Here is a 16,943-nt window from a genome sequence, read left to right as displayed (position 1 = left end):
AGGCTTGTGACTCATTTCCCATGATACACTACCCATACAGGCCTCAACTCAGTTTAAGAACCCCTTTCTCTGAAGAATCACATGCACACATCTTCATTCTTCAAGTACCACCCATATTTCTCTTAGATTACATGGAATCCTAAACCTGCAACATATGTATTCTACTAGTTAAGACACCAAGGAAAGTTTTCATTCTAAATAAGATTCTCATGGCAATAATTACAGGGGAGGACTTTCATATTAATGGTTAAGTCATGCGTGGCAGTAAAAAAACCATAAAAGCAATATGAAAAAGAAAAGATTTCCTCTTACCCTCCTCCCCTGTTCCTCTGTTCTGTAGGCATGCCGATACAAGCAAGAAAAGATGGCGCCTGCTGGCATAGTTTCACTGGTTTCATTCCATCCATGAGCATAACAAAGGCGCGAGGCATCTCCTTGACATTTTCGGTACAGGATAACATCAAGTCTTTAATTACAAAGTATTGGGAACAAAAAAAGAAAAAAGTGAGTAGCAACATGGAAGCCAAAATATTACCAAAATAGTATAAGATTTAGTGTTCGCATTACACAAAAAAAAAATAAAAAAAAAATAAAATATATATATATATATATATATATATATATATATATATATATATATAATCTCAAAACCCTAAAATTAAAATTGTATTTTAAATAAAGAACCTTCCCAATAATAAAGCATTGTAAATCAGGAACCTCATTAAAAAAACAAAAAACAAGAAACACTACAAAACAAGAAACACTACAAAATTATTTGAATATTTATTAGTGGAAATATATTGGGGAAACAAGGTCTATATATCACAGCAGCCTTACTAAAACCATGAAATCAAAATTGTTTTTCAATGTGAGCTTTTGTCCCAGCTACTACTAGTGGTAAACTCCTAAAAGGCCAGGGAAAGTTTGCAGAGTGGGGAAAAACATATAATGCCTTAAGTTACAGCAAAGTAGCTTAACATTGCACAGGTTAAGATGTATTTTTTTAAATTACTGGCCAGCAAATCTACAATTATTTTTGCCTTCATGTTACAGTAAACTGTTTAGCTGCAAATAAATGTTGCATTAAAGAGACAACATACTGTAAAATCGGTTTTCCAAATAATGTGCTCCCAATGACTTGTTATACCAGCTGGATATAGCTTTAAAATGTATGGGATAGTGATCCTTTGGGTCTATTTTTGTATACAATATAGCTGTTTTTGCTCTTTCAAAGCACAACCCATTTAACTGGGTGGAACTTGCAAAACTAGCAGATATATTAATCTTTCATTCTATACACATATGCTTCCTTATCTCTTTCTATATACTTAGGTACTAACATGTTAACTTCAATTTTTCACTCCCTCCCCCCCACACCCAAAATGGGTTGCTGTTGCATGTTTAAATGGCATTTCGTTAGATAATATAGCAGTATTCATATTTTCAGTAAAGGTGGTGGCTTCAACAGCTATTGCTAAAGACAAAATAAAAGTAAAACAGTATGCAGACAATTTAATACACCAGTCTGTTAAATGGATAACTGGGGAAAAGTAATGGGGAGAAAAATACAATTCAATGTATCTTTATAAATCATAAGGATAAATGTCATCTGTTCAATATAGATAAAAGCAGAGTAACAGAGCTAACAAGAGGAGGAAAGCCACCTGAGTATGTTCCAAAAGGATTTCCTTATGTCACTAATTACATACAACCAAAATGAACTGAAGCAATGGGGAATTTAAAAAAACTTTCTAATATCAACACACACAGTTTATAAAAAAAAAAGAATTTAAACAGACAGGGGTTAAACACAGTGCTGCTGGGTTGATAGTCTTAAAATTATAATTTTCTAAATGATTAGAACAGGGCTCAACAAACCCAGGTGTAAGGGAGCCACTGGCTCCTAGAATTTACCCCGGGCTCCTTACTTTTTGGGTTATTCTCCATATATCTATATACTGTATAAATGCCACTGCCTGGCTTCTAAAAGAATGCCTGACTCTTAAATAGTCTTACTGGCTCTTTAATTTTAAACAGATTTGTTGACTTCTGGATTACAGCATGTTATTTTTCATTAAAAAAAAAAAAAAAAAAAAAAACACGTTATGAAAACCAAAAGGTTTATACATTAAATAAACAAAACAAAAAGCATGGGAAGCAAGTACTCACTTCCAGTCACGAGATATGAAGTACTGCAGTTCCAGCAGGCGATGTTCACATTCCTCCACCATCTTCTCAGTGTACAAATGCTCCATGAGACAAGACAGTATCCTTAAAAGATAGATACCATCATCACACTATTCCAATGGATAATGTATAGCAACTTTTGTCAACTCAGGTCAACGAACTGCAGGGCCTGGGCTAATAAGTGGCTAAAGTACAACAAACAACACTAAAAAGCTAATACAATATTTCTATCTTGTATTAAAAAGGTTTTATAGGGAGTTCTATTTATTTTGGCATCTGGTAAGGGAAATGTTTGTCACATACATAGCTGCTAGAAAAAAAAAAACAAAAAAAAAAAATTTATGTAAGAACTTACCTGATAAATTCATTTCTTTCATATTGGCAAGAGCCCATGAGCTAGTGACATATGGGATATACATTCCTACCAGGAGGGGCAAAGTTTCCCAAACCTTAAAATGCCTATAAATACACCCCTCACCACACCCACAATTCAGTTTAACGAATAGCCAAGAAGTGGGGTGATAAGAAAGGAGCGAAAGCATCAAAAATAAGGAATTGGAATGATTGTGCTTTATACAAAAAAATCATAACCACCACAAAAACAGAATTTATGCTTACCTGATAAATTACTTTCTCTTACGGTGTATTCAGTCCACTGATTCATCCTTACTTGTGGGATATTCTCAATCCCTACAGGAAGTGGCAAAGAGAGCACACAGCAAAGCTGTCCATATAGCTCCCCTCAGGCTCCGCCCCCCCAGTCATTCGACCGACGGTTAGGAGAAAAAGGAGAACCATAGGGTGCAGTGCTGACTGTAGTTATTATAAATTAAATTTGAACCTGACTTAAATGTCAGGGCGGGCCGTGGACTGAATACACCGTAAGAGAAAGTAATTTATCAGGTAAGCATAAATTCTGTTTTCTCTTACTTGGTGTATTCAGTCCACGGATTCATCCTTACTTGTGGGATACCAATACCAAAGCAATAGGACACGGATGAAGGGAGGGAACAAGTCAGGTAACCTAAACGGAAGGCAACACTGCTTGCAAAACCTTTCTCCCAAAAATAGCCTCAGAAGAAGCAAAAGTATCGAATTTGTAAAATTTGGCAAATGTATGCAGTGAGACCAAGTCGCTGCCTTACAAATCTGTTCAACAGAAGCCTCATTTTTGAAAGCCCATGTGGAAGCCACAGCTCTAGTGGAATGAGCTGTAATTCATTCAGGAGGCTGCTGTCCCGCAGTCTCATAAGCCAAACGGATGATGCTTTTCAGCCAAAAGGAAAGAGAGGTAGCAGACGCTTTCCTACCTCTCCTCTTACCAGAATAGACAACAAACAAGGATGATGTTTGTCTGAAATCTTTAGTTGCTTTTAAATAGAATTTTAAAGCACGAACCACGTCAAGATTGTGTAAAAGTCGGTCCTTCTTAGAAACTGGATTAGGATACAGAGAAGGAACAATGATTTCCTGGTTAATATTCTTATTAGAAACCACTTTTGGAAGGAAACCAGGTTAGGTGCGCAAAACAACCTTATCTGCATGGAACACCAGATAGGGTGAATTACACTGTAAAGCAGACAATTCAGAAACTCTTCGAGCAGAAAGAAATGGCTACTAAAAACAAAACTTTCCAAGATAAAAACTTAATATCTATGGAATGCAAAGGTTCAAACGGAACCCCTTGAAGAACTGAAAGAACTAAATTTAGACTCCATAGAGGAGCCACAGGCTTGTAAACAGGCTTGATTCTGACTAGGGCCTGTGCAAACACCTGAACGTCTGGTACAGCAGCCAGACGCTTATGTAACAGAATAGACAGAGCAGATATCTGTCCCTTTAAGGAACTAGTTGACAGACCCTTCTCCAATCCTTCTTGGAGAAAAGACCATATCCTTGGAATCCTAATCTTACTCCACGAGTAACCCTTGGATTCACACCAACAAAGATATTTCCGCCATATCTTATGGTAAATTTTCCTGGTGACAGGCTTTCTGGCCTGTATCAGAGTGTCTATAACTGATTCAGAGAAACTAGATTTGGGTGCTTGAATTAGAAGATCCTGCCTCGATGTCATCGGTCCCACCATGGAAACTGCCATGTCCACTAGGTCTGCATACCAAGTCCTGCGTGGCCACGCAGGCGCTATCAGAATTACCGAAGCCTTCTCCTGTTTGATTCTGGCTACTAGCCGAAGGAGAAGAGGAAACGGTGGAAAGACATAAGCTAGACTGAACGACCAAGGCGCTATTAATGCATCCATCAATGCCGCCTTGGGATCCCTGGATCGGGATCCGTAAAGGGGAAGTTTGGTGTTCTGACGCGACGCCATCGGATCCAATTCTGGAATGCCCCATAGCCGAGTTACCTGAGCAAAAACCTCCGGGTGGAGTTCCCACTCCCCCGGATGGAAAGTCTGACGACTTAGAAAATCCGCCTCCCAGTTGTCTACCCCTGGGATGTGAATTGCAGAAAGATGGCAGGAGTGATCCTCCGCCCATTTGATGATCTTGGATACTTCCTTCAACGCTAGGGAACTTTTTGTTCCTCCCTGATGATTGATGTACGCTACAGTCGTGATGTTGTCCGACTGAAATCTGATGAATTTGGCCTCCGCTAGTTGAGGCCACACCTGGAGCGTATTGAATATCGCTCTCAACTCCAAAATGTTTATCGGAAGAAGAGATTCTTCCCGAGACCATAGTCCCTGAGCCTTCAGGGAGTTCCAGACCGCACCCCAGCCTAACAGACTGGCCTCGGTCGTGACAATGATCCACTCCGGTCTGCGGAAACTCATTCCCTGAGACAGGTGATCTTGAGACAACCACCAGAGAAGAGAGTCTCTGGTTTTCTGGTCCATTTGTACTTGAGGAGACAAATCTGCGTAATCTCCATTCCACTGTTTGAGCATGCACAGCTGCAGTGGTCTGAGATGAATTCGGGCAAAAGGGACTACGTCCATTGCCGCAACCATTAAACCAATTACTTCCATGCACTGAGCCACGGAAGGCCGAGGAATGGAATGAAGAACTCGGCAAGTATTCAGCAGCTTTGACTTCCTGACCTCCGTCAGAAAGATTTTCATTTCTACCGAGTCTATTAGTGTTCCCAGGAAAGGAACCCTTGTGAGCGGGGACAGAGAACTCTTTTCTACGTTCACCTTCCACCCGTGAGACCTTAGAAAGGCCAGAACGATGTCCGTATGAGCCTTGGCTCTGTGAAAGGACGACGCCTGTATTAATATGTCGTCTAGGTAAGGTGCTACTGCAATGCCCCGCGGTCTTAGTACCGCTAGAAGGGACCCTAGCTGTTTGCCCAGGAAGGCGAACCTTAGGAACTGATGGTGACCTTTGTGGATAGGAATATGTAGATACGCATCCTTTATATCCACGGTAGTCATATATTGACCCTCCTGGGTCATCGGCAAGATTGTCCGAATGGTTTCCATCTTTGAGGAATTTGTTTAGAATTTTTAAATCCAGGATTGGCCTGAAAATTCCCTCCTTTTTGGGAACTACAAACAGGTTTGAGTAAAAGCCCAGACCTTGTTCTACAATTGGAACTGGGTGTATCACTCCCATCTTCTACACAGCGTAAGAACTCCTGTTTCTTTATTTGGTCTGAAGACGAATAAGAAATGTGGAACCTTCCCCTTGGGGGAGAATCCTTGAATTCTAGAAGGCACCCCTGAGCAACTATTTCTAATGCCCAGGGATCTGGAACATCTCTTGCCCAAGCCTGAGCGAAGAGAGAAAGTCTGCCCTCTACTCGATCCAATCCCGGATCGGGGGCTACCCCTTCATGCTGTCCTGGTAGCAGGAGCAGGCTTCTTGGCCTGTTTGCCCTTATTCCAGCCCTGCAGGGGTTTCCAAGTTGCTTTGGGCTGGGAAGCTTTATCTTGCTTTGCGGCAGCAGAGGTTGTGGCAGGTCCGCTCCTGAAGTTGCGAAAGGAGCAAAAATTAGCCTTGTTTTTGGCCTTAAACGGCCTATCTTGTGGCAGGGCATTGCCCTTGCCCCCAGTAATATCTGAAATAATTTCTTTCGGCTCTGGGCCAAATAGGGCTTTCCCCTTGAAGGGAATATTTAACAGTTTAGTTTTGGACGACACATCAGCCGACCACGATTTGAGCCAAAGCGCTCTTCGCGCCATGATGGCAAAACCTGATTTTTTCGCCGCTAGCTTAGCTAATTGGAGAGAGGCATCAGTGATAAAAGAATTAGCCAGCTTTAGAGCATGAATTCTATCCATGACCTCATCATATGAAGTCTCCCTCTGGAGCGACTCCTCCAGGGCCTCGAACCGAAAAGCCGCTGCAGTAGTTATCGGAATAATGCAGGCAATTGGTTGAAGAAGAAAACCTTGCTGAACAAAATTTTTCTTCAGTAAACCTTCCAATTTTTTATCCATAGGATCTTTGAAAGCACAATTGTCCTCTATTGGTATAGATGTACGCTTAGCAAGTGCTGAAACAGCCCCTCTACCTTGGGGACCGTCTGCCACGCGTCCCGCCTGGGGTCATTTATGGGGAACAGTTTCTTAAAGATAGGTGGGGGAACAAAGGGTACATCTGGTTTCTCCCACTCCTTAGTCACAATATCCGCCACCCTCTTTGGGATCGGAAATGCCTCGGTGTATACAGGGACCTCTAAAAACCTGTCCATTTTACACAATTTTTCAGGGACCACCATGGGGTCACAATCATCCAGCGTAGCTAAAACCTCCTTGAGCAGGACGCGGAGGTGTTCCAGCTTAAATTTAAACGCTAAGGAATCTGACTCTGCCTGCTGAGAAACTTTTCCTGTGTCAGAAATTCCTCCCTCAGACAGACCGTCCCTCACTGCTACTTCTGAGTTTTGTGAGGGTACTACAGATATATTATCCAAAGCTTCAGATTGCTCATCCTCTGTATTTAAAACTGAGCTATCGCGCTTTTTTGGAAAAATAGGCAGTTTGGATAAAAATGCTGCAAGGGAATTATCCATTACTGCTGCTAATTGTTGTAAAGTAATAGGGGCCAATGCGCTAGAGGTACTAGGCAACGGTTGCGCGGGCGTAACTGGTGTCGACACATGGGTAGAGGAAGGAGGACTATCCTCATTACCTTCCGTCAAAGAATTATCTTGGGCTACATTTTTAAGTGTCAATGCATGGTCATTAAAATGTTTAGATACCTTAGCACACTTTAAACACAAATGCAATGGGGGTACCGCCATGGCTTTCAAACACATAGAACAAGGTCTATCAGCAGGCTCAGACATGTTAGACAGACTTAGATAGCACTCAAATACAGAAAAATACACTTTTTGAAAAAAACGTTACTGTGCCTTTAAATAATAAAAAGCATACACTTTTTTACCAAATCTCCAAAAAACATCCGATCTTTATGAAATTTACACCATATGATCCTAATGCTTTGAAAAGATTGCACACCAAGTTTCAAGTCAATTAACCCCTTATTGCCCAAACCGGAGCAAATTGAAGCTGGCCACCAGTTTAACACACTACCTTCCTTGGGGATTAGTTGTGGAACAAAAATAAGCCTCCCTGTAATCCTCCTGCAGTCTCTGGACTCTACATGTGAAGCTGCATGAAGCTATCTTGTAAAAGAACTGCGCAACTGAGGCGCGAAAATTAGGCCCTCTCCCTCCTCACTCCTAAGCCAAAATAGGTGTCTAAAATTATGCCAGGCGTATAAAACCCCTAAAAAGTGTTCCAAACATGATAAACACTTGTGCAAACATCAGATTATATTAAAAAATAATCGATTTTACCCATAACATTGTCCACCAGTGATTTAAGCCCTGTAAACTAAGCCATCCTTCTATACTGAGTCTCAGAAAATGGCTTACCTTTCCACATGGGTATTTCTATCAGTCTTCTAGCATTACCAGGTCTTGTTAGAAAAAAATGACTGATCATACCTGAAGCAGTTAAGCCTGCAAACTGTCCCCCCCAACTGAAGTTCTCTGGTATTCAACAGTCCTGCGTGGGAACAGCAATGGATTTTAGTTACTGGTGCTAAAATCATATTCCTCTCAGCAGAAATCTTCATCGCTGTTCTGCCTTAGAGTAAATAGTACAAACCGGCACTATTTTAAAATAACAAACTCTTGATTGAAGAAATAAAACTACAAATCTAACACCACATACTCTTTACCACCCCCGTGGAGATGCTACTTGTTAGAGCGGCAAAGAGAATGACTGGGGGGGCGGAGCCTGAGGGGAGCTATATGGACAGCTTTGCTGTGTGCTCTCTTTGCCACTTCCTGTAGGGATTGAGAATATCCCACAAGTAAGGATGAATCCGTGGACTGAATACACCAAGTAAGAGAAAAAGGTGGGCCTCATGGACTCTTGCTAATATGAAAGAAATGAATTTATCAGGTAAGTTCTTACATAAATTATGTTTTCTTTCATGTAATTAGCAAGAGTCCATGAGCTAGTGACGTATGGGATAGCAGATACCCAAGATGTGGAACTTCCACGCAAGAGTCACTAGAGAGGGAGGGATAAAATAAAGACAGCTAATTCCGCTGAAAAATTAATCCACTACCCAAATCAAAAGTTTCAATTTTTATAATGAAAAAAACTGAAGTTATAAGCAGAAGAATCAAACTGAAACAGCTACCTGAAGTACTATTCTACCAAAAACTGCTTCTGAAGAGAAAACATCAAAATGGTAGAATTTAGTAAAAGTATGCAAAGAAGACCAAGTCATTGCTTTGCAAATCTGATCAACAGAAGCTTCATTCTTAAAAGCCCAGTAAGTAGAAACTGACCTAGTAGAATGAGCCGTAAACCTCTGAGGCGGGGAATAACCCGACTCCAAATAAGCATGATGAATCAAAAAAGCTTTAACCAAAATGCCAAAGAAATGACAGAAGCCTTCTGACCTTTCCTAAAACCAGAAAAGATAACAAATAGACTAGAAGTCTTTCTGAAATCTGAGTAGCTTCAACATATATATTTCAAAACTCTTACCACATCCAAAGAGTGTAAGAATCTTTCCAAAGAATTCTTAGGATTAGGATACAAGAAAGGGACAATAATTCCTCTATTAATGTTGTTAGAATTCACAACTTTAGGAAAAAATTGAAATGAAGACAGCAAAACCAACTTATCCTGATGAAAAATCAGAAAAAGGAGACTCACAAGAAAGAGCAGATAATTCAAAAACTGTTCTAGCTGAAGAGATGTCTAAAAGGAACAATACTTTCCATGAAAGTAATTTAAATGTCCAAAGAAAGCATATGCTCAAACGGAAGAGCCTGTAAGGCCCTCAGAACCAAAATAAGACTCCAAGGAGGAGAAATTGGCTTAATGACAGGATTGATACGAACCAAAACCTGAACTAAACAATTAATAACAGAAAGATTAGCAAATTTTTCTGTGAAAACAGCACAGAAAAAGCAGAGATTTGTCCTTTCAAGGAACTTGCAGACAAAAACCCTTATCCCAAACCATCCTGAAGAAACTAAAAAATCCTAGGAATTCTAAAAGAATGCCAAGAGAATTTATGAGAAGAGCATCATGAGATGTAAATCTTCCAAACTCGATAATAAATCTTACTAGACACAGATTTACGAGCCTGCAACATAGTATTGATCACTGAGTCAGAGAAACTTCTATGACTAAGTACTAAGCATTAAATTTCCATACCATCAAATTAATCATTTGAGTTCCTGATGGAAAAACAAAAAAACAAATGTTAAGATATAAGGTCTGGCCTTAAATGGAAGTGACCAAGATTGGCAACTGGACATCCGAACAAGAACCATATACCAAAACCTGTGCGGCCATGCTGGAGCCACTAGCAACACAAAAGATTGCTCCCTGATGATTTTGAAAATCACTCTAAAAAGAAGAACCAGAGGCGAAAAAATATAGGCAGATTGATAACTCCAAGGAAGTGTCAATGCATACACTGCTTCCGCCTGAGGATCCCCCGGAACTGAATAGGCCCCTGGGAAGTTCCTTGTTTAGATGAGATGCCAACAGATCTACTTCTGGAAGCCCTCACATCTGAACAATTTGAAAAAACACATCTGGGTGAAGAGACCATTCTCCCGGATGTAAAGCTTGATTGACAGAGATAATCCGCTTCCCAATTGTCTATACCTGGGAAATGGACCACAGAAATTAGACAGGAGCTGGATTTAGCCCAAGCAAATATCCAAGATACTTCTTTCACAGCCTAAGGACTGAGAGTCCCACCCTGATGATTGACATACGCCACAGTTGTAACATTGTCTGTCTGAAAAACAATAAACGTCTCTCTCTTCAAAAAGAAGCCAAAACTGAAGAACTCTGAGAAATGCACGGAGTTCCAAAATATCAAATGGTAATCTCACCTCCAGAGATTTCCAACCCCCTTGTGCTGACAGAGATCCCCAGACAGCCTCCCAACCTAAAAGACTCGCGTCTGTAGAGATCATGGTCCAGGTTGAATGGACCGAAGAGACCCATAGAACTAAATGATGGTGATCTTAACCACCAAATCAAAGATAGTTAAACATTGGGATTCAAAGATATAAAAAGTGATATCCTAGAATCCCCTGCACCATTAATTCAGCATAAAAAACTGGAAAAGGTTTCCTATGAAAATGAGCAAAGGGAATCGAATCCAATGCTGCAGCCATGAGACCTAAAACTTCCATGCATATATAGCAACTGAAGGAAATAATAGAGACTGAAGGTTCCGACAAACGGAACCCAATAAAATTGTCACTTGTCTGTTAGAGACAAAGACATTGACACAATCTATCTAGAAACCTAAAAAAGGTGACCCTTGTGTGAGGAATCAAGGAGCTTTTGATAAAAAGATCCTCTAACCATGTCTTGAAGAAACAACAAAAGTTGAATCGTTTGAGATTCCGCAGAACGAAAAGACTGAGCCAGTACCACAAGACCGTCCAAATAAGGAAACACTGAGAACCTTGAAAAGATTCTTAGAGCTGTCGCTAGACCAGAAGGAAAAGCAACAAAATGTTAATGCTTGTCAAAAAAAGAGAATCTCAGAAAATTCAAATAATCTGAATGAAAACAGAAAATGAAGATATGCATCTATTGTATCTATTGTAAACTAATAATCCCATCACTGACCAAAAAGGCAGAATAGACTATATAAACACCATTCTAAAAAGATGGAACACTTATATGATAATTCAAAAAGATTTTCTATCTTTGGGACAATGAATAGTTTTGAATAAAACCCCCAAACCCTGTTCCTAAAATGGAACTGGTATAAATACCCCAGAAAACTCCAGGTCTGAGCAGCACCTTGAGCCCCAATGGGCGACCAGCCGCACTTTACAAGTACCCAATACATACAGGTCTGAAACACACTTCAGGAAAGTGTGAGCCTTACTGGAATAGCCGGAATATGTTAGAGAAAAAAAAGACTTCTCATAGACTGTTTTACTCTGAATCCTATTCTGTACCCAAATCAAAGAAGTTTGGACCGAAATGAACCAAATTTAAAAAAAAAAAAGTCTTAACCTGCCCCTTACCAGCTAAGCTGGAATAAGAACCGCACCTACATGCAAATTTGGGGAGCTGACTTTGATCTTTTAATAATTGGCTTAAATTGAATGAAGAAAACTTCCAATTATAAACATGTTACTTGGGAAAGAAATTAGGATTCCGTTCCTTAGTAAGAAAAAAAACTAATATAAGCTTAAAATTTAGTCTTTGAACTCAATCTTGAAGCCCAGTGTAACAGTTGAAGAATTGAATCCAATTGTGAACCAAATAATTGATTACCTTGAAAAAAAAGAAATATGGAATTTAGAAATTAGCATTCCAAGATTGAAATCACAAAGTTTTTCTAGCTAAAATAGCTAAAGACATAGATTAAACCTCATTTGCGAAAATATAAAAAAAATGACGACACAAATGAAATTATTAGCAAGTTGATCAACTTAAGAATGCTAAACAAATCATAATCCGATACTTGTTCTTAAAGTATCCAACCAGAAAGATGAAGCAGTTGCAACATCAGCCAAATAAATTACAGGTCTAAGAAAAGTACCTGAAAATAAATAATTTTCCTTAAATAAGATACAAGTTTCCCATCTGAAGGAAAAAAATAAATACCATTTGCTATAGGAATAATAGTATGTTTAGCCAGAGTAGAGATAGCCCCATTAACTTGGGGAATCTTTCCTCAAAACTTAAAACTAACTGCCGGCAAAGAATACAATTTAAAAAACTTAAAGAAGGAATAAAAGAAATTCCCGGCCTATTCCATTCCCTAGTATCAGGAACTGGAAAAAAACCTCTGAAGAAACCACAGAAGGTTAAAAAGCAGAATTTAAATGTTAGCTAGTCTTACTTCAATATCCAAAATAATCAACACCTTTTCAACAAAGAACAAATGTACTCTATTAAAAAAAATAAAGTAGATTTGTTGGTGTCAATATCTGATGAAGAAAATTCTGAATGAGAAAAAACACCATCAGAGAAGTATAATTCAGTATGTTGTTGGTCATTTGAAACTTCATCAACTAAATGAGAAGTTTAAAAAAGACCTAAAAATTTTATTAGAAGGCGGGATGTCAGACAAAGCCTTTAGAATAAAATCAGAAAAATATTCTTATAAATTCCTAAGTATATCTTGTACATTAGATGTAAAAAGAATAGCAATATATAAAGCATAAATACTAATGGACTCTGCATGTAAAAGAGTATCATGATAACTTATTACAAACCATAGCTAAAGATAAACAATCATAACATTAAAATAAATGAACTTAGCTTTGGTAGGACTGATATCAGTCATCAGAAATCCCTCAGCATTTTCTGATACAGGAACAGTTTTTGAAATATATCTTGCAATATGTAATAGAAAAAAACAACATATAAAGCAAAATTATCAAATTCCTTAAATGGCAGTTTCAGGAATGGGAAAAAATGCAAAAAAAAAAAATGCAAAATGAAACAAGCTTCTAGAAACCAGAAGCAACTGAAAAGTGAGACTGAAATAATGTGTGAAAAAAACTGGCGCCAAGAATGACGCCCACACATTTTGGCGCCAAGAATGACGCCCACACATTTTGGCGCCAAGAATGACGCCCACACATTTTGGCGCCAAAAAAAGTCCGCAATACACATACGTCAAAAATGACGCAATTACGAAAAAAAAAACTTCTGGCGCCAACTATGACGCCGGAAATGACGACATTTTTGCGGCAAAAAAGTCTTGCGCCAAAAATGACGCAATAAATAGAAGCATTTTCTGCACCCGCGAGCCTAACAGCCCGCAATTTTGAAAAAAGTCAATTGAAGGTAAGAAATATGAAATTTATATGCATTTTCCCAAAATGAAACGGACAGTCTGAAATGAAGGAATACTGAATATCCTGAATCATGGCAAATATAAGTTTAAACACATATATTTAGAACTTTACATATAAAGTGCCCACCATAGCTTTGAGTGTCATAAATAGACATAAGACTTACTTACCCTAAGACACTCATCTACATATAGTAGATAGCCAAACCAGTACTGAAACGAGAATCAGTAGAGGTAATGGTATATAAGAGTAATACGGTGTTTCTGAAAAGGGAGGTAGGAGAAGAAATCTCTACGACCGATAACAGAGAACCTATGAAATAGATCCCCTAGAGCAGTGATTTTCAACCTTTTTTTTGCCGTGGCACACTTTTTTACATTAAAAAATCCTGCGGCACACCACTATCCCAAAATTTTACAAAAGCACACATTGTAGCCTAATACAGTATATATATATATATATATATATATATATATATATATATATATATATACACACACACTGTACTGTGTTGTCATGCCATATTGACATTCATTCACAAACAATCATAATGCGCTGCGCTGTTACCCTCAGTCATCATCTCACTCAAAATAAAAAAACGGCCCAGAATAAAAAACAAGCAAAATTTAAAAAATATGTCACACTGTTGTCAGTCTGTCGTGGCACACCTGAGGATGTCTCACGGCACACTGGTTGAAAAACACTGCCCTAGAGGAAGACCATTGAATTCAAATAGGCGATACTCTCTTCACATCCCTCTGACATTCACTGCACGCTGAGAGGAAAACCGGGCTTCAACCTGCTGCGAAGCGCATATCAACGTAGAATCTAGCACAAACTTACTTCACCACCTCCATGGGAGGCAAAGTTTGTAAAACTGAATTGTGGGTGTGGTGAGGGGTGTATTTATAGGCATTTTAAGGTTTGGGAAACTTTGCCCCTCCTGGTAGGAATGTATATCCCATACGTCACTAGCTTATGGACTCTTGCTAATTACATGAAAGAAAACACAGACCCTTAGCACCTGCAATTCTTTTCACTAGGTATTTACAGACATGCAAGGAGAAACAAAAGCAGTCAATGCTACATAGGGACACTGGGTAATATAAAAAAGGTATAAGGATCACTAGTCCACATGGTACTTACATAGGATCTCCAGAACGGATGTGTTTGCAAGCGGTCTGAGTAACTGACTCGCAGGCCTCATTGAGAGCTCTGTCAATACGGTAATCAGCTCCTGGATCTGTTTCTTGAATTAAGTTCTGAAGCTGCAAGAATATAAAAGTATACTATACAGAAAGGCAAGAGAAGTGAATAACTAGCCCTATATACTGCAAGGCTGTCTTTAGTGTTTCCTGGTCTTCGGACACACAGGCCGAAGACTTACAGCGTATTACTGGTTGAGCACTGGTTAAATGCATCAGCTTCTACATGTTTTTAACATCTTCCCACCTTGCTATTTGCATGCTTGAAATTTGATCAGCCTGTATTATGCAGGAACCAGAGAAAAGCACTGAACTAAAAAATCTACTACAAGACAATTAGTCTGCATTAAGGTAGGGAAGGAGTGTGAGCAGCAGTTCACTGCACTAGAGCACAGGAGTGTGAGACAAAGCAGAACGGCCTGTAGCTAGGCACAATAGGCAAGCAGTAAATAGTGTGCAGTAAAGCAGCATAGGTGCATTCACAGTAAATGGTCAATTTGAAAGCAACTTGAATATAGCTGCAGGTGCATGTCATTAAAGGGAGATAAAAACTATTTTAAAACAACTTTTCAATTCTGTTTCCTTTGGTGAATGAACAGCAATGCACTACTGGGAGCTAGATGAACACAGGTGAGACAACGACAAGAGGCATATATGTGTCGCCATCAATCAGCAGCTAGCTCCCAGTAATGCATTGCTTTTCCACAAAGGATACCAAAGGAACAAAGCAAATTAGAAAAATGTAAAATGTTTGTTTAAAATTGCATGCTTTGAGGCCCATTTATCAAGCTCTGTATGGAGCTTCTGGGCCCGTGTTTCTGGCAAGTCTTCAGACTCGCCAGAAACAGCAGTTATGAAGCAGTGGTCTAAAGACCGCTGCTCCATAACCCTGTCCGCCTGCTCTGAGCAGGTGGACAGGAATCGCCACAATTCAACCAGATCAAGTACGATCAGGTTGATTGACACCCCACTGCTGGAGGCCCATTGGCGCGAGTCTGCAGGGGGCGGGGTTTCACCAGCAGCTCTGAATACGGAGAGCGTATTGCTTTCCGCATTCAGTGAGGTCTTGCGGACCTGATCCACACTGTCGGATCAGGTCCGCAAGACCTTTAATGAATAGGCCTCTTTTTTTGAACCATGAAAAAGCGCCAGCAGAACAACATTACAGAAATGAGATGCAATATGTCTTTCTGTTTGAAAAAATAATTGTAACATAGCAACCTAAAGATCTCGAACATGGAGATCTATGATTAGGTATGTATTGTATGAAATAAGGGAGTTGTGACTACAAGTTTTAATAGTTTTGAAAATAGTGAAGTATCTCAGTATATCTAAAGCGTACTAAAAACTTTTTTGATATATATTTTATTAAACATTTATCAAGTCTTGAGTGGGCACGATACACAATGAGATAAGCCGCTTCACTACAATATCCTTTTCTGTAACGTACATTGCAAAGTACTGTTAAATATTACAATGGAACAAATTGTAGTAAAGTTCTGGAGAGCTAAATTGTACACACCTTAGGCTGGCAATCATGGATTATGTGTCTATATACAGCTCAACATTCCTTTTGTACTCAGACTAATCACTACAGATGTGAGGGAAGAGGAGGTGAATGGTGTAGATGTAGAACATTAGTAAAAGCATGTTAGATATACTGATTGTGCACACATATAAAATGATAACAATGGAAAAGGCAGACTTTTTGTGACAGTACTTACAGCATGTTGACACTTCTCTGCTATGTTTCCTTTCTCCCCACGCACTACTTTCATTAAACAGTGCAGTGTGCGTCCTTTCCTGTGCAACCCAGAGCAGTGATGCTCAATCTCTCCACGACAGCTCAAGATGATTTCAGGGCTCAAAGAGAAATCTTCCATCAGCATACGCCTGTAATCAAGCATTTCACCCTGACATTCACTGCTCACTTGGCGACCTATTAAGAAAGGGTTCTATATATAAATGTGCAACAAAAAACATAAGATTTTGGAAACATATCTTAAAAGGGGACTTTGGGAAATTGGAAATTACCCAACACCTTTTCCAGTTACATACAAAGATGGAGTAAAAGTGTATCGAGTTTACCTATGTTGCCATGTCATGATTCTGATAGAGCATGCAATTGTAAACTTTCCAATTTACTTATATTATCAATTTTGCTTAGATCTCCTGGTATCTTTTGTTAAAGAATAATCCTAGATGAGCTAAGAAGCATGCACATGTCCTTAGCCATCAGGCAAGTGTCTGCAAAAA

General features: G+C 39.2%; 1 protein-coding gene across 1 annotated transcript; it reads right to left on the bottom strand.

Moving 5' to 3' along the window:
* Positions 1–201: 201 nt before the first annotated feature.
* On the bottom strand, positions 202–16,778 carry LOC128643716 (Golgi apparatus protein 1). The gene is made up of 4 exons (XM_053696546.1): positions 16,412–16,778; positions 14,629–14,750; positions 2,170–2,271; positions 202–466 (listed from the first exon to the last, which is right to left on the bottom strand). Exons 1-4 carry the CDS (start codon positions 16,592–16,594, stop codon positions 253–255), a joined length of 621 nt encoding a protein of 206 aa, XP_053552521.1. The 5' UTR covers positions 16,595–16,778; the 3' UTR covers positions 202–252.
* Between the last annotated feature and the right edge of the window lie 165 nt (positions 16,779–16,943).

This window comes from Bombina bombina, unplaced genomic scaffold (genome assembly GCF_027579735.1).
Source record: "Bombina bombina isolate aBomBom1 unplaced genomic scaffold, aBomBom1.pri scaffold_1580, whole genome shotgun sequence".
In the NCBI taxonomy this organism is placed as follows: Eukaryota; Metazoa; Chordata; class Amphibia; order Anura; family Bombinatoridae; genus Bombina; species Bombina bombina.
This window is presented reverse-complemented; position numbering and strand designations above follow the sequence as displayed.

Coding starts and splice junctions, on each gene's coding strand:
- LOC128643716 (XM_053696546.1), bottom strand. CDS start 16,594: ATGCTTGATTACAGGCGTATGCTGATGGAAGATTTCTCTTTGAGCCCT. Junction 14,751..16,411: donor CAGAGAAGTGTCAACATGCT/GTAAGTACTGTC, acceptor ATATTCTTGCAG/CTTCAGAACTTAATTCAAGA. Junction 2,272..14,628: donor ATCCGTTCTGGAGATCCTAT/GTAAGTACCATG, acceptor CTATCTTTTAAG/GATACTGTCTTGTCTCATGG.